This window comes from Melospiza georgiana, chromosome 4 (assembly GCF_028018845.1).
Source record: "Melospiza georgiana isolate bMelGeo1 chromosome 4, bMelGeo1.pri, whole genome shotgun sequence".
NCBI classification, from domain to species: Eukaryota; Metazoa; Chordata; class Aves; order Passeriformes; family Passerellidae; genus Melospiza; species Melospiza georgiana.
In genome coordinates, this window is record NC_080433.1 from 29,230,159 (window position 1) to 29,248,636 (window position 18,478).

The following is an 18,478-nucleotide window of genomic DNA, read 5'->3' on the forward strand; positions in this document are numbered from 1 at the left end:
TATTCCAGTACTTATCTGGATAACAACAGTTATGGTGGTCCAATTACTGTGCTTATTCTGGTAACAGTCTTGATGCACCACCTCTTTCTTTCCTTCTTTATCACACAGACTACAGGATACCTTTTTTAGACTGGTACTACTTCCAAGAGTTTCAAGAAAATTCCCACTTATGTAAGATGTAGAAAAAAGAGGAAGCTATTTCATTTCATGGGGTTAATGGCAGAGAAACTGCTTGTTATGGTTTTTTGAAGACAGTCTCAAGTTCATTAGATTTTAAGAGTATTAAAGCCAAGAGGCTGGATGACTTCCCCATGGGCACTCAAACTCTCAAAAAAGAGTTATTTCATTTAACCTTTTGACAGTCATATTTATTTTACACAAAAAATGTAATTTGTCATATTCACAAAAAACTGTAATAAAAGATTTCCATGAATTCATTTATATCTTGAAGGTAAATGAAGGTTTACATGGTGAACAAATAAGTCATTAGTGTTTATCTAGTCTCAAATTTGGATTTCATGAACCAGGTTTCATCAACATCAAACTTTATCAAAAACTACATACAGAATATAATATAAATAATATGTAGCATAGCAGGTTGCTAATGATTTCCTCTGGGGTTATGAAGGTTTCATTCTCCTTCCCATCTGTCTTCCTCTCACATATTCTCTGTCCTCTCTCCAGCTGCTCTTTCTGTGGTGGTTTGTTTTTTTTTCCCTTCTTAATTTCTAATTCCATTATCCCAGAGGTGCTACCGCTGTGGCTGATGGGCTCGGCCTTGGCCAGGGGCAGGTTCTTCCTGGAGCTGGCTGGCACAGGCTCTGTTGGACATAAGGGGAGCTCCTCAGGGAAGTCACTCACCCCTGTAACTCCCCACACTACCAAAACTTGGTCACACACACACTCCCCAAATAAACCCTGAACCACCCACTTCGAAAGAAATCCATTTTCTCACACAAGTGCACCCAAGAGCTTTGACTAGTTCATGTTACACAGTGAGACTGTCACTCAAAAAAGCATTCCTAAAGCTTAACAGCATTCATTTTTCTCCATCAACACTTCTTTGCCTTTGCCTAAAAAGGCTGCTGAGACTAATTAGTTCCCAACACTCCACTATTGTTAACAATAATATTACCTAGCCTATAGAGCATTTTTCATCAGTAGATCAAAAAGTGCTCAGGAAATAAGCCAAGTGTCATTACCTCATCAAGTAATAACCACTAAATAATCAGCTCTGCTGCTGCTTTAATCCTTAAAAATGGTGTTTTAAAATCATGAAGAAGCCAAAACATAATCTCCAAATAATACACCTTCTCTAGTAAAGGAGATTATTTATTTCCTGTTCAGTGGAACCCAAGAGAGCTCCATGAAGCAAATAGTGAATATATTTGCAAAGATATCACATAGGATTAGAAGGGACTTTGCAGTTATAGAGCTCAGGTCCAGTTGTCCCAGGTTGAAATATCATATAAGCCCTTTCTTAAACAGCTTGAGTTTTGCATTAAAACTAGCGAGAGTTATTTTTCATTTATACTACAGAGAGACTGTGTCAGAAACACACTGATCTGATGAACAGATATTTTCTTCCTATTTGCATTCCTAAATGCACTATTGATCTGATAAAACACATTTGTCTTGGTATTAACAGTATCTGCTTGTGTGAAAAGCTCTGTCCTGTCTTGTGTATTTAGAAAGTTCTCAGTCTGGTAAAGGAAAGGAAAAAACAATTAAGTCTCCCATCCCAATATCTAGCAAAGCCTTTCAAGTTGTGCCTGTGGCTATTGATATCATATATACATCACCAACTATCCCCCAGTATCAAATACAACTTTACTAGAAATATTTATTCAAAGTCCAAGATCCAGTTCCAGGTCACCTAAGAATCCACTATAGTGTATTAAGACTACACTTTTCCAAGGTGCCTTAGATTACACTTACCAACACTGATTTTAATTTGCCACTGTACTGGTCTGCTCTAAAAACATCTGCGGTGATGATTCCACGACTCCTGTTCACAATCTATCAGGACACAGAACTCTCTTCTGTTTAGAGCTACTTCTCCTCTTGTCTAATTCCACCTAAATCTCCCATTGCTACAATTTCAGGCTGTAACTTGCTATGTTCTGAACAAATCCACTTTTGTATGCAATGGAAAGTCTAGCCAGCTTGCAGCATTGAATACAAATGTGCAGTCCTTGTCTTCCTGAGAATTTCACTATTTATCAACCTTTCTCTCTTTGAACAGCTAGAGAAGAGGACTGACCTTCTACCATATGCTTTAGGACTGTACTAAGAGAACCTTCTCAACAAACATCCTCAGAAATAATAATTCAAACATCTTGCATTACTGCTTATGTGAAGTTCTGATCTGTTTTACCTTACCTTTGCTATCTGAATAAACAAAGATCTTCACACTTACATTTTTTGTCCCATACCCATAAGCTGGCAATTTGGTAACAACATTCTGCTGTTATCTTTAGACACAATCTACAGTATGAAAGAGGAATGTGGTTTTTCCCATAGTCTGGAATCTCAAAGTCATTCTTTCTTTGAACAGGACATCCTGAAACAATATTGATTCTCTCAGTTCCATCTCTTTTTTCCTCTTCTTCTGTTCTAGTATCCAGAAATGTACTCTGCCTTTTATATTAATAGAAAATAATTAACCAAAACTTGAGTGTTATAGTTACTTCTTCAGTTTTTTTGTAGTACACTGGAACTGCGCATTAGAGTACACAGGCAGAATATGAACTCCTTATCAAGTTGCAGTCATTGTCTTTTCATTATTCTTCATATTATTTTTAACCACATAGCCATCAGTAGCCTTACTAGAAGGTTGATGTATAGCCTCTGCTCTTGAATTAGACTAATAATAGAAAGTACTAGGAGGTCTAAAGAGATTTGAATTAGCCTTAAATAGTCCTTCCACTATCAGCCACCACCAAAAATGCCTCACTTATAGGATCACTTTTCTCTTTTCTCTTTAATATATTGCTCATCTAATGTTGCACTTGCTCCTGAGAGGGCCAAATAAGCTGATTATCCATATTCCTTGTAACATCAAATTCTCTCTTAATGATTATTAATAATTTCCTACAGTTTTAAAACATTGATTCAGTTAAATCCATAAACAGTTGATGAGTACCAAATATAAATCATCAATTTGCAAGTTTGACTGGTAGCTTTTATGTTCTGAATAGGTTTCACATTGAAAAATTTCCTGTAATTGCAAAAGATACAAACCTAATGAATAATTTGAAGGTCCACATTTTCATGGTGCTGAATCTTTTCACACATACATGATGCTCAAATACAAGAATAGTGTGCAGCCCAGTGAGGCTGCTTTTAGTGATCCTGCAAATGATGCTTTCAGAACAGAACTCCATTTCTTCCTGACTCCTCAAGGTAATACCTTCTCTTTTCCATATGAATCCACTGTTTTACTTCATTCCACTACTTGCAATGCATCATAGCTTGTCCTTTGTCTTGTCTTCCTGCCTGGATTATTACTAAAAAAAGCCAGCTTGCAACTCCATTCAGCTTGGAGTTTATGACAAGTGACAGTAACACCTGAGAACTGTTCCTTCCTCACTCTCATTCATTAGCTCCTCTATTCATAATTAAAGTCTCACTTTCTCAGTTTTCACCATACCATTAGAACTTCTTTTCTGTGAGATCCATTAAAAACAGGTTCCAACTCTCAACAATTCTGTTTGTGATTCCTGCTCTCACTTACTGCAAATGATTCTTCCAACAAGTGCCACATGAAATTACCACAGATGATTTTTCCACCAGTGGAAGTCTTCCATTACTTGTCTGCCACTAACCAGAGGCTATTTCACCACAGCTCCTAGATCAAGCACCTTACTTTAGTGCAATCAAACAGTAATTAGCAGGAAAACAATCCCTGTCCAGGAATGGCTAAGATTATTCCAATCTTACATGCAGCCAAACAATGTGCCAGGACCTTAGTGGAGTATTTCTAAACATGATTCAAATAATATGTTTTTTCTGTTTGTTGTAATGTAATGATGGATATGCAAGGTAAACAACTGTTAGCTATTAAATATATAAGTCTAATTAAATATGCAAATGTTTTTTTCCAAACAATTTGTTTGCAAGGGCAATACCTTGTCCTTAATAAAACAATTAAAGAAATTGCAAGTCTCATCCTCCTCTACACATCAGATGTATTCATAGATTGCTGTATGGTGTAAATATTTTTTTCCCCCAAAATTACCATTATGCTTTGCTTCAGGCTGACAATGCCATTCTAGATATGCCTCCCCTGAATCAACCTGCAAATTAAATTGAAGAAAAACAGTAGTACTGTTGCAGATTTGTTGGTGGAAAGGGTTCTGCCTTTTCTTTGGTGGTAGCAATTGCAACGTGTATATTTTTTTTTAAGCTAATATCTAGACTTACTGGCCTTTTGTGTGTGTAGTCTCCAAGATGAAAAAGTGGCTACTAACAGCAAAAAAACTTCTTTTAAAAAGGACCATTTCTAATACAGCTCAGCAAGTTTCTGTGACTTGAAAACTTAAGAGGCCTGCTAAAGTTCCAAGGTTCATCCCAAGTGACCAATATAGATAGAGGCCTTTTAGGAAGCTAAAATAGTGCAGCTACACAAGAGTCTTCCTGGCAAGATAGAATAAATCAAAACCTCCAGTACAGAAAAGTACCAGGCTGGGAAGCCAGATTTTCTAAGAGATTTTAAAAGGCAGTGAGAGATTCTGGATTAAAGATCTCAGGTGCTCAGCCTGAGCCTCTTCAAGTTTGAAGGGACCTGTTTTTCAAACAGGAGAAACACTGACTCAAAACCAGGCAGCCAGAGCCAGAAATGCAAGAATGGCAGCATCCACAATTGCAACCCGCTTAAAATGCTACTTGAGTGATTTCACATCATGTGCTGTTCAAATTAAACTGCAACCTCATTGTTCAACCAACAAATCCACATGTCCACACATCCACAACCTCATACATGAGGTCTATCTGAAGACCACAGAAAAGACTAACCATTTTTCTTTTGTGCTGTGTGTTGCTTTATCTTAGTCTGATCTGCCCTTTTCTAACTTATAAAACTGTAATCTTCTCCTGCTCCTAATGGAGACCCTCTCCTTCTAAAACCTCTTAGAAGCTGACAAAACTCCAGAAATAGGGGGATATGTAGATTGCACATTATCACCTATCAATACTTTGTTAGCGTTCAGAAGCACATAATCATGGGGACTATATGCGGTGCTTTTTATTAAGAGCTCTGGGAATCGGGGTATATTCAACCCAAATCTGACTCCAACCATACATCCGAAATGATCATGTTTTATACTCTATCGTTACATAACTTTCATGTTAATTATTAAACTTATATTGTTCTATTGTATACATAAATTTAGTCCCTCTCAGCATAGTTTCTCACTATTCTTCTTATGGTTATATAATAATTACATTTAATTACTAAACAATCATCACATGTAACAATTATATAATTTATCATACTGCTTACGCAGGTGCAGTTGATCTGGGAAAGCACAAAGCCTAACATTTTTAGATTCTATCTTTAACTTTTTCCAGGGTTCCACTATCAACTTCACTGCCTGGTTGTAGTTAACAGGTGACAGGAGTAGCATCATCTCAGAGAAGAATTTTAATTAAGTTTAGGGCTTCTCTGTAAGGTAAGTTTGTGCCAGTCTGAGACATGCCATTTTGAACAGCAACTGCTATGTCCAACTAGTCGACTACCCCACACGAGTGCTTTTATCAGTACAGATGGCATTTTGGAAGCTGTTTTATGAAGTTTTCAATGTGGACTCTTTCTTGTCATTCCCTAATTCAGTGGGCTCCACATCATCCATGCTGCACCACAAATCTAACCACACTTCTCAGGCACAAATAAATGCATATAAACAGGAGGTGAGGACAAGGAGGATATGGAATTTTTTAAGGGGAGCAGGTAGTCACATACCAAAACAACAACTCCCATAGTTTTCAGTATCTTGACTTAACCCATCTTCCTCCTGAATACAGTAAAAACCATGAGTCCCTTAAGTAGCTTTGTTCAAGAAATAACTTTCTTCTCTCCATCTCCTCACAGTGGTCTTCAATTAAAGTCTAAAATGATGAAATTCTCTGAGATTGACAGAGGAAATAAAAGAAGAGAAACCACTGAAATGCATCTTCAGAAGCAGGTTATTAAATGTCCCACAGACATTGGTGCAAGTGGCAGCCACCAGAGCTTAGTGGAAAAAAGAGCAGAAAATTAAACTTCTCATTGGGTCTGATGATGATTAATCTCTTCTCTGGTGAGCTGAAACTGCTTAATCTTTGCTATTAATATCACATCACTGAGGCACCCGTATGGCAGCTGAAAGGGAGCATATGCAAACAGTTAAAACTGGGGAGAGGAAATAAAGACTGCAAATAACAACAGGGGAATGTTCTGCTCTTAAGTCTCTTAAAAGCAAGAAACTCAGTATGAAGCAGAGAGTCACCATCAGCAACTCTGAAGTCAGGTTACTATGAGGCAGCTCATGGGCAAACAAAGTCATGCAATTTAAAGTAGATAAATAGTAGGTTTCAATCATTTGGTTAAATGACTGCATTTGCATTCTACGGGAAAGATCACTTAATTCATCACATCTCCACTCAAGTGTACATGAACAAGCAACTAATGCCTTCACCCAACTCAAATAAGTCAGATAATTGTTATTTTCAAACTTACTTACCTCTGTGTATATTGTCAAAGCTTTGAAGAAAGTTAGCTGGAGTTCCCTGGAAACCAGCAATTATGTGTAGCTGTGCAGATGGATTTGTAAACTTGGTTCCTATAAGAATAGTATAGAAAATGTAACCTCACTGTTGAGATTTTTACCTTAAACCCTTCGGGGTTTGTAAAGCACTGAAGCAAGAGGTGAAACAGCTAAATCCATTATAGTTAATACTGCTAGAAAACATTCTGTGCATATTACATTTCAGACCAAAAGAATCCTTTGTTAAAGTCAGTGTGGATCCCTTGAGATACACATTATAACAGTTTGATTAGTAGAGAATAAAAAGCAGACTTTTATAGCATTCATTCATCCGAAAACAGTATTCCTGCTAAAGTTAACAAGCAAAATCACAGAGTTGGATTAAATGAAATCCAATGACAGGCAGGAAATATAGTGATGGTGAAATATTAAAGTGGCGATATGATTCCAATTCAATTCTAGAATGCTGAATGCCTTAACATTGGGAAAGAAACGGATGAGAAATCTTCCATGTTTTAATGCTCTTAAGGTAAATTGTAAACACTACAGTGATTTTATGTTTTATTTGGAAAATTGAGAATACAATACTGATAGATTTTAAGTTTATAAGCCTTGATCCCATGAATAATTGGTTGCCAAATTAGGGCTGAAATACATCTTTCTTCTTAAATTTAATAATCATGCTTAACCTGCAATTGAAACTGTGATTTGATCCTTTCTGAAGGGTTATTTTTTCACAACTGAAAAAGTACACTAACCTGGAGCCCAAAACAAATATTTTGCTTGGGAAATTAGTTTTTCTGGACTGGGATGGCAACTGATCATCCTGATAACTAGCTTCTACTAGCTATGGGAAGATTAGCAATTATCCTATGAATTTATCTCTTTTTTTAAACAGCTATAAGTTGTGAGGGCTGTAGCACTGTAGCACTCTCATCTATAGTCCTCAAGGTGATATTTTTGCAGTGCACTTTATGTACTGCTATATCTCGTAATCATGATTATTCACTTTACATGAAACTGAAACTGTAAAAATGATCCTTTTCTGTTTTTTTCCCTATCATCTACTTCTTGTCTCTCACGTCTTACTTTGAAGCCAGAAATATCTGGACAGAAATTAAAGCATGTATTTTTTAACAAGACAGAATAATTTATTCAGAGAAGTGCTAGAATCCTCCACCAGCTTTAAAATCAATTGCAGAAATCTGGCTAGAAGAACAGCTCTGGTGTATCTGGAACACATGGGTCAGATGCAGGAATTACCAGCCAGCATTATTCTATCAATTCTACAATATAAAACAGCCTGTGCAATGTGAGAGACAATGACTGTTAACAGTCACTATGATGGTAAAAACCTACAAATCTTCAAGCAGTAACTGTTCTGTGTAATTTTGAGAAGAATCTACAAATTTGTCTGTCCATTTTGAAACAAATTAAACAAAGACTGTTGCAACTAGTCTAGGAGAGATGCAATTTCACATAAATAAGGAAAGGTGAAGGATAAAGTAGAAAAAATTGTAGGGAAAGAAAATGTTGGGGAGAAACACAACAATTTCGGGGTATTTTTTTTTCACCCTACTTAAATCAAGGGGCAAAAAAAAATCACATAAGAAACTGATAACTTTCACACTTCTTTATTCCAGCAATTCCCCCAAGTGCTTTTCAACATAGGAGAATAATACCATCCTATTAGCTATGGCTTTATTTCAGCTCCGGAAATAATCTATATATTACAGAAATGGTATGCAACATTCTTTAATTTTAAACTACATTATGACAACCCCAATCCTGTGTCTATGAGCCAAATGAAGATCCTAGTGTAGCACCAACATTCAGCTATAACTGCACTGGGTTTAGACTTCTTAGGAAGAACAATAATCACTAGGAAGACGTAGGGGCCCAGGCTTCAGTGGCCAGATAAGAGTCCACAAGCTGCCCAGGCTTCCCCTGCTGCTCATGGTGGTCCAGGCATCTCCACCCCTGACAGGGCCTGTGCTTGCTCAACAACAGCCAACACAAGCAGGGCTGACTGTGCTAGAACCTCACTTTCAGTTCATTCTCTAGATACACATTTCTGGTTTTCTAATCAGGACCCTGGTGTGTTACTAACTTAGAGCTTGTAAGCTGCTCCAGGTGTTTAAAAGCTTTTATTGGTGGTGGTGATTTCACTGGGCATTTCAGAAGTTTGGGAAGCACTATGCAAAGAACAAACCACACACCTCTTCTCTATGATAGGTACAGACATTACTACAAGTTCCTTGGTAAAAGTATCTCATTGTGAAACACTTCATTTATACAGTAAAATATTTTAACTGGGTCTATAATTATTTTTTAAAGTAAATATATACCAAACAATCACAGTCTCCTTTGTATTGTGAATTTAATTTAGGAAAATGTGATGATTCTATAATTTTCTTTTTGCAATTTTAACTTCACTACTTTCAGCTCTCCACCCCAATTCCTCATCTCTGCTAACTCTGACATTCAGCAATTTGAAAGACAAAGAATCATAAAATTAAAAATAAAAAAAGGTTTAAAACCTTGATGTTTATTGATGTTTACATCCTGGACTTTGACCATTTCACAGAATTACAGAGAATGTCAGTCATACCACAGGTTAGAAAGAATTATTATCACAGGATGGCTCAAATAGCTTGAACAGGGTTAAACTGGAAGAGAATCTCAGGCTAAAAATGTATCAGTCTTCAGGTCACCAACTTTTCCTCTTTCTGTTGGTATGCACAAAGCTGAGTGAACCACGATGACTGCTGTCAGGCTATGTTTTTGAATGTAGTTGTGCATGTCACTCAGTAGTCCAAGGATATCTAGATAGATTTTAAAAAAGTCTCTTTCAAGTCTAGAAACAAGAATTGCAAAGCAACACAAGAGAAGTAAAACTCTAAGGGAAGGAAAAAATTAATCAGCTGAACAATTCAATGGCTGTCATGTCTGAAAAACGTTTGAAAAGGGTACAGAAGGTTTAAATAAATGCGCTGAAGATACTGGTATTGTTACGCTAATCATACCTAAAAAAATTCCACCCAAAATCAGGGTATCAACCTTCCCACTTATTTGCTTTTAAATCATTCCAGAGCATAATCTGCAGAATATAAGTATGACCATACACAATGTATGAAGTAATTATTTGAAATTTTTTTTAACCAGACTCCTCCTCCTCCTAGTATTATATACACTTAAAAAATATTCAAAATATGAGTTTCAAAAGTACTGAAAGGCACTTCAGATACTATTTGCTGTCTAACAAGACAGATTTTGATTTCAAACTTTTTCTTGATCTGAAAAACACCCCACAAATTTTAAATACAAAAAATTCAGAAAACTTGAACAGCCCAGATTAATTGTTTTGAGAATCAAAAAGAAAATTTTCATTTCAATCTTTTAAAGTATCTCTTTTTCAGATTTTTTTTCATCTTATGCTTATATATTTGTTGACCTGCTTGCCCCCAAAGCTCATTGATTAATTTCAAATTACTTTTTTAGAGGGAAAGAAGTCAGAGGTAATGAAGCTTCTACAATTGCCAGGAACACAAAGAGACAGAGAGAGAGAGATGAGAGATGCCAAACATTTTACCATTGAGAAATACACTGCAGCATGAGCTCAGGATTTATTTAGACACCAAGAGATCCATATGGGAGCTAGATTATATAAATTGTAGGAAAAGCAACTTCAACATCAATCAGCTGCATGGTATCAATCACAGCAAGTCAGGCTACATTAGTTCCAGCACACAAAGGAGTTCTGATGTACTTAAAATTGCACACTTTTTTTCAGAAAGCCAAGTGTTGCTTCTTGGGGTTTGTTTTTCAGTTTATTTTTAGCCAGATATTTAAGCTCACCTTGCTTTTCTGTTTTTATACTAAAAAACATGTTTTGACGATGAAGTGAGTAACTATCCATCTTTGAAACAGAGAAGGAATGATCAGGAAATAGCAGTCCTACTTTTAAGTCTTCCACACAGCCCTAACAGAATTTGGGCATCCAGATGTCCCTTCTTCTTGGGAGAAATTTGCTCCCTTTTGTGTAATGCAACTTTTATAGATGGTATTTTTCCCAAAAGTTTGTTCAAAGAAGGAGAAAGACCAAGATGAAACAAAACTCTTGAGATTATATTCATTTAGCTGCTGTTCCACAGAAGCTGGCCCCTCACGCCTGTCAAAAAATTCCTTTTCATTCTGACCTTAATGTTTTGGCCAGAAATGACAAATTAAGAGCTGTTGAGGAAAAGAAAGCCAAGAGAAAACTGGTGTTTAGAAGCAAAGAAACATTCCATCCAACCATGAGATTTTACAGAGAACAAAGAAGGTAAGCCCATAGCTTTGCTTTTCTGAAAGCATGTACTTAAAAATATGAGCATCAAAAGAAAATGTGTGCCCTGACTACTGCAATTCCAAAAAGAAATGCAGGCTTGCTTTCCCTTGGCACAGCACACTGACAGAAGAAGTGGCCATTGCAAGATTCAAGGCTTCTCCTGGGATGACAGGGTACTGGTTTAAGAATGTGAACTCCTGGCAAGCTGAAAAAACCCCAGCATTGACTTCAACATTCAACTTCAGCATTCCAGTGGGAATGGACATTACTAGCTAAGGATAAAATTGTATTGCAGAATTCTAAGTTTAATCAGAAAAAGGTTGAGAAGGAAAAAAAAAGTCCATGTTCCTCACTAGCTCCACCATTTGACCTCCAAAAGCTTCTCATGGCCATCGTGTATTTTGGCTTACACTCCTGGTGCAAGGCCATTCTTGTTTTGGTACAGAAACTACTTCAAATTTCCTGTCACTGCTCACAAGAAGGCTATTTATTTATAAAATGGGGAGTCAAATTCTTTCCATATTCACCTAATTTTATTTTCTTAGTCATGGACATATAAGGCTTCTCCAGTCTGTAAAAAAAAAAAACATAGGATCACTGACTCAGTTAAAGATGATGAACAGAGAACGAGCTCTCCAGCTTTCACAGCATGGACCTTCTGCTCCTTTATCAGCATTCTGTATAGCCAAATCACCAGGGTTTCATAGAAGGACAAGTTTTCCAGGAGCAGCAAAACTTCTACTAAGCCTAAGGTCTTTGCTATCATAATTGATGGCACTCTGGTAGGATCCCCAAACATATTTAAGAAGGTATAGAGACTGCACTAGAGACAGAGGTGCTTAAGTGGTAATTCTCTATCACCTGGAATAAATGTAACCAGAGAGGAGTCAGTCAGCACTATTTACTCCAGAATGGAAAGGAAGGGGTGGTTTTTTGACTAAGGAGAGCCAATATTCACTAAATCTACCTCCTGTACACTTGTTCAGGCACTCCACACAGAAGCACCCTTACATGCAGAGGCACCCTTTCAGGACGTCTCCTCCCAGAACTTTATTAAAAAGACAGGATCAATACAAAGGTGGAAGCTTCTGTTTCAAATGGACATTGGATTAAGTTTTCATGTTTAATTCTGTTGAGACACGTAACAGATAAAATTCAGGCCAACTGAAGGAAACATAGTAAAAAAAGCAATTGTATGTTTTGTGTCTTTTTGATTACATTGTCTGTGAGGGAATTATTTTCTGATGTTTGTCCATCAGTTGCAAGTGTCTGATAGACATTTTAGTAATTACTTATTTGTTTGCCTTTTTCTATGAGCCACTTAATGCAAGGATTAAAAGTTTGGGCAGTTTTCATCATGCACACAGATCACGTGATAAACTTTTGGCACTTAACTGAAAAAAGCTGAACCCCCAGAATCAGTTTTTTGATTCAAGTATTCACAAATATGATTTCAAAATATACTTCTCATGAATATTAAAACTGGATATTCATTGTTCCCATAGACAGTCTTCTCAATTAACATATTCACTAGGATATTTATGGAAACATACACAAAAAGAGTGTGAACAGCATTAAAGTGAATCAATTTAAATACAAAGATGAATATTTGCAGCCTTCCTTCAATTTATTTTATTGTATTTTATGAGGTGTTTGCCCAACTCTGGCTTCAATCATGTCTCTACAGATGACTTTGACTGAAATAAATTGTTAGGGAATGATAGTTGCCCAACACTGGAGTGAAAAGAGGACAACCAAGGAAAGCAATTCCCAGGAAAGAAGGCAGGCTCTATTTTTTAAAATGCTACCCGAGCAGTTAAAAGAAAGCAAAGTCAACTATTCCTTTACAGAGTCCATACCAGATCTCACACAACTTTCAATTTTTCATCTTAAGGTTACATTACTGGCTCTGTCTTTCCTAGGAAATATATTCCACACAGGAGCCCTACACACATCCTGTAGGATTTCAGCCTCAAGCGGATCCGCCACACAGGGACTGGTAACACATGGTAACACAAGTGTATTTTCATCCTGTCGAAACAGAGGTGACTGTAAATCTGCTGAGGTCACACAGCCACAGTGAACTTTTTTTTCCTTTTTCTTTTTCTTTTTTTTTTTTTTTTTTGAGGAATCAGTAATCCAGAAAGCATGGTGAAATTACAGTTCCAAATCTCCATTTTACATGACCGTCATGGTAAGGGGGAGAAGAAACTGCTTCATATGGCTTGGAAAATTAAGCTATTTATGGAGCTACCACTAGTTAGTGAAACTACTATTTTCTTTCTAATGAAAATTCATCATGTATTGTTTGATTTTTTTATCTTCCCTGTTTTAAATGCACTCCACCCTTCCTACTCTATTACTTTGTCTTTTGAATAAATTCTAAGAATGTTGGAACCATTAGCTTTTTCATTCAAAGTAACAGATAACTGAAATTATGCTGTCCTTGTGCATTATTAGAAACAACAGTAACCAGGTATATACAAAAGCCACAGAATATTCAATATCATCTTTAATATTCTTCTTCATAACCTTAATAGACATTTATCCATGATTAATGAGGCTTTTAGTAGCTACTGCTGTCAGAGCTTGGGTAACACCACCTCCAATGAATATCCTAAAGGAAGGGTCTTACTTCAAGTGTCGAGTGACAACTGTGAAGTAGCAGGCTGCCATGTACTTTCTGACAAAAGAACAAAATCCAAAATAAAACAAAACTGTCTTAAGGAATTTGAAACTATTCAAAAAGCAGGACATGGGAACAGACTGCAGCAAGGCATACTTTACATTACAGACTGACTAACAAGGTTTTTTAAGGGTTTCTAATGTGATCCCACTCCCATGCTATGGCAAATGAATAACTTAAGTTCTTAGATATAAACACATGGATGAGTAATGTAATTTCTAATTACATCAAGAACTTATGACGCAGACACAGCACTACAGATTTCATATCAGAGATTTGAGTCTAGAGCCCTGAAACATACAAAATAAGAAAAAAGTGCAGAAGAACAAAAAAATCCCCACAAAATTTTTTGCTACGGCAACTCAGCTAGGTCAATCTTTTTTACTTAGTGAATAAAAGCCCACAGTGATTTTACTACTGTATTTAGGTATCTCCAAACAGAAACATTCCCAGGCCTGGCATGGCAGTTGGATTCATCAAGGGTAAATCATGCTTGACCAACCTGACTGCCTGCTGTGATGAAATGACTATGAATATATGACCAGTTGGTGCAATCTTCCTTAAATTTAAGCACAGTATTCCTGTATCCAAGCTGGGATTTTACCCTATATATGGGTGGACTACTAGATGTGTGAAAAACTATCCAGAATGTTGGGCTCAAATAGAGGGGGCACTCATTCATGGTGTGTCTGCAAGTCCATGTGTTCTTTGTCCTTGGACGTTTTCAAGACACTGTTGAATACAGGCCTAAAAAATGTTGCCTGATTCCAAAATCCACATTGATTTGAGCAAGAGTTTAATTAGAGAACTCTTGAGGTCCCTCCCACACTGAATAATTAAATGAACCTATGACGATACCAGGTATTGATGATTTCTTTAATTTGGTGGAGAAAAGTCTAACAAGAATCATTTACTCAAAACTAAAACTAGATGTACTGAAAATTTCTAGCCCTGTGATTAACAAAAGAAACAAGTGCCAGGAGGCAGAGAGGATTCTACATTTGTGATGCTTTCAAATCAAGTCACAATGGTGTTGTGAGGCATTTTCTACTCAGTCCACAATCAACCACAGAATGATGCAATTGTTTATGATGGAAAAGGCCTTCATGACCATTGAGTCTGTCCATTAGCCCAGCACTGCCATGTCCACCACTAAACTGAACCCCCAGAATCAGTTTTTTGATTCAAGTATTCACAAATATGATTTCAAAATCTACTTCCCATGAATATTAAAATGTTCCTAAGTGCCACATATACACATATTTTAAACATCTCCAGGGGTGGTCACCCAAACACTTTCCTGGGTAGCCTGTTCTAATGTTTGTCAACCCTTTCCATTAAGAAATTTTTCCCAATATCCAATCTAAACCTCCTGTGGTGCAACTTGAGGCCATTTCCTCTTGTTCTACTGCTTGTTACTTGGGAGAAGAAAACCACCCCCACCTCACTACAACATTCACAGAGAGCTCAAACATGAGTAAATTGTGGGGACCACTGTGGAGAAAAAAACCCCAAGAAGTCATGTAGAACACCAAAATGGCATTAACTTTTTGTCTTAATATCTATACACTAAGGAAAATGTGAGCTGTTATTTGGCTAAATAAGTAATCAATCTTAGTTTTTTAACCAAGAAAATAATCCCCATCCAAAACTAAGAAAAAAGAAAACAGACACAAAAAAAAAAAAAGAACCGATAGTTACTAACTGTACATAATTTCCAGTCCTTTTCCAGTACAAGGCTTTGTAATAGGTAATGGGCTTTGTTCCCTAGCTTGCATTTAAGATTAATTCACAGTGAGAGCTTTAAGTCACTTCAAATACCTCGTAGCACCAAATTTCAAGATTTGTATTGAGTTCTCTGTAAAAACAAAGGATTCTACTCACAGGGGAATTTAAAACACCGTGGCATTATCAATTATGGACACAATTAAAATAGTCATTACAATAAAGCAGCACAATATTCTTCTAAAAGCAAAAAAGTGAGGCCTGCATTTGCTCAGCTTTTAAAAATCAAACAAAATCAGTACTGCTCTGCCTGCCAGATCATTGTTTTTAAGTATGCAGCTAGCACCCCTCGTATTTCCAATTTAACATGAATCCCACAAGTGTTTTGTTCTAGAATGAGCTCATGGAGTTACTGCACATTAAGGTAGAATTTTGAGTACTTGAATAAATTTGCATAATCAAATATTTGTACATGGAATATAACAAATTCAGAATCATATGCAACACACAGAGAAAATCTTTACATGCTCTTACTTGTGATTTAACATGGAAACCTCTTTTGTTTCCAAACACGGCACTGATTTGTCAGCCAAGGATACATGAAAGAAGCTTGACATTTTAAACAATGCCTTTTTAAAATTATCAGACTGTAAACTTGTGACTGAACAGTTTTACAAAGTTGGAACATCTTTCCTCATGCTAATGCAACTACAAACACTGAATGACTTTTTTTTACTCTTGCCGAAATAACAGACCTGTTGTCCAATATAAAATGCTTCACCTCCACAATAAACAAAACAAACAAATTTTAAAAAGCTACAAAGTAGGAAAGAGCAGGAGAGCCAGAATCCTTGATCCTCCCCTAACTGAAGTATTACTGGTGAATGTCTGTAAGGCCAGGAAAGAAACTTCACCAGACAGGTAATTTAAAAGACAAAGTAGTGATTATTCCCTGTCTCGTTATAAAAAGTGGTCATTACATAGCTGTAAGTTAATGTACCTATAAGCTGGAGGATTTCCATCGAAAAAAAGAAGGGGACAGAAAGATATTCCAACTAAAACAATCCACTGACAGTCAGGTAGATGTGGATCCAAACTACTTTAATGTAAAGAAACCTTATATAGATATGCATTGATTTTCTGTGTTCAGCATATCTGAAATGAGATGCTAAAAATATTACAGGGCATAGGATAGACCTACTTTTAAAAATCAGAAAATACAGAGAAAGATTAGTAGACTGGGCAGAGGGGAGTTGTTGCACATTTTCAAAGTTCAAAGATGAGTGGAAAACCAAGTAATTGTGGCCAGTAATTAACTGAGCATCCTCAGTATCGAGAACATGGTAAGGAAGGCCTTTTGTTGAAATTTGCACTTTGGGAACTATTTCATATGCAAGCCAAACAAAATTTATTTGAATAAAACCAGTGATGACTGATCTACATTTGTCTGCCCAGCTACAAATCATCCAATACCTCACCACCCTCCCCTCAGCCATTATTCCTCTCCTACCTTCAAAACTCCCAGCAAACAGATAAATCCACGTAATTGCTGGGACAAAAAGGATGGTCAGAGAGGCAGCCAGGAATTTCCGTCGCCCTCTGCAGATTCCCAGCATTCTCTCAGGAGTGCAGAATCCCAACCCAAGGCTGTTCCTATGTCGGAAGCAAATAGTCCACAGCCTCCCACATATTACTCCCTGAAAAGGAAAGGAAAAAATATTTCAACAGCTTATCACTCTACAGAAAGTTATAGACTATGCCAGTGTTTCAAAAGACTTAAAAAACAGGGCTAAAAAAGGGCTGCTGCAATTGCAAGGTGGTACCCATTTCAAAATTATCCGCAACTACTTAATAATAAAGCAAGTTTTAGAAGTCAAATTAAGACAGTAAGGCAATAAAGCACATCATATCACCTAAATACACACTAAGCTCCACCTCACCAAGAGATGTCAGCTTTATTTATTTATTTTTATTTGTCCTCATTTTACTTCACAGGAACTCTGAGATCTTTGATGCCCATGTGTGCTGGGGTCCCATGGCAGATAAGAGACAGCCACCCACATTCCTTCACCAGCTCTCAAAGAGCAGAAGTCACACCACTGAATCAGCGATGCGTTGCAATTGGTCATGAACTCAAGAGAGTGAACCAAAAAAAGGAAAGCTGAAGTTTAGGGGTAGAGAGATGTTACTGAAATTACCCACTTTGCACACCAAAAAGCAGTGCTGATGAGCTGCTGTGTAAAAGAGGAGAAGAGAAAGTGCAAAATGGGCAAGGAAATACTCATATCCACATAGGGTATATCAGGAGCTTTTAGACTGTATGCCATGAGAAAAATTGACTCTACTGAATAACAGTTTTTATTAGGAAAAAAAAAAATCTGATCCTAATTTGAAATAATTGTTCTGCATTTCAGAGTGGCCAAGAAAAAAATATATGATGATTTTTATTCACAGGAAAACAAATATTCCCACACCAGTGCAGTCATGCAGAGCATAAAAATTATGTTTCACTATGATAGCATTTTTTTTTTGAAAGGGAAGGAAAGGCTAGTAGCAGACAAGTTAGAAAAGGAAAGAGAAGTATTCAGTCCATGCAAATCTACTTCAGGTTTTCTGTGAAAGGGCTTAGGTTTTTCAATTCTAAGAACAGAAGTAGTCTACAAGAACGGTACGGAAAGAAAGAGACTCTGGTCGTACAAGGTGTTTAATAACGGTGCCCTTTGACTTATGCTTCAACCAGCAGTCGAGCTGATACAAGCAATGTATCATTTCTACGGTGACATGTTAACAATGAGAGTGTCTTAGCTCGACAACTCCATATATATTGCAGCAAAAATCAATTCTGAAATTAAATTACAGCAAAAATGAGAATGTAGACAAGAGAAATAGGTTCAGACAAAAAGTCTCTTTTTTGTGCTGGAGATACCTGGCTGCAATAATCAGGCAAACTTACAGCTGTTCCTTGAACATTCAATAGAGCCCACTTTACTA

The 18,478-nt window shown here is 36.8% G+C and overlaps 1 protein-coding gene across 3 annotated transcripts in view; it reads right to left on the reverse strand.

The window, feature by feature from the left end:
• LARGE1 (LARGE xylosyl- and glucuronyltransferase 1) overlaps positions 1-18,478 on the reverse strand; it is a 282,357-nt gene that overhangs the window by 183,306 nt on the left and 80,573 nt on the right. For all 3 annotated transcript variants that reach the window (XM_058021891.1, XM_058021889.1, XM_058021890.1), the window contains one exon: positions 16,998-17,184. In XM_058021891.1, the coding sequence (XP_057877874.1) occupies positions 16,998-17,103 (106 nt within the window). In that variant the 5' untranslated portion in view covers positions 17,104-17,184. The remainder of the gene's footprint in view (positions 1-16,997; positions 17,185-18,478) is intronic.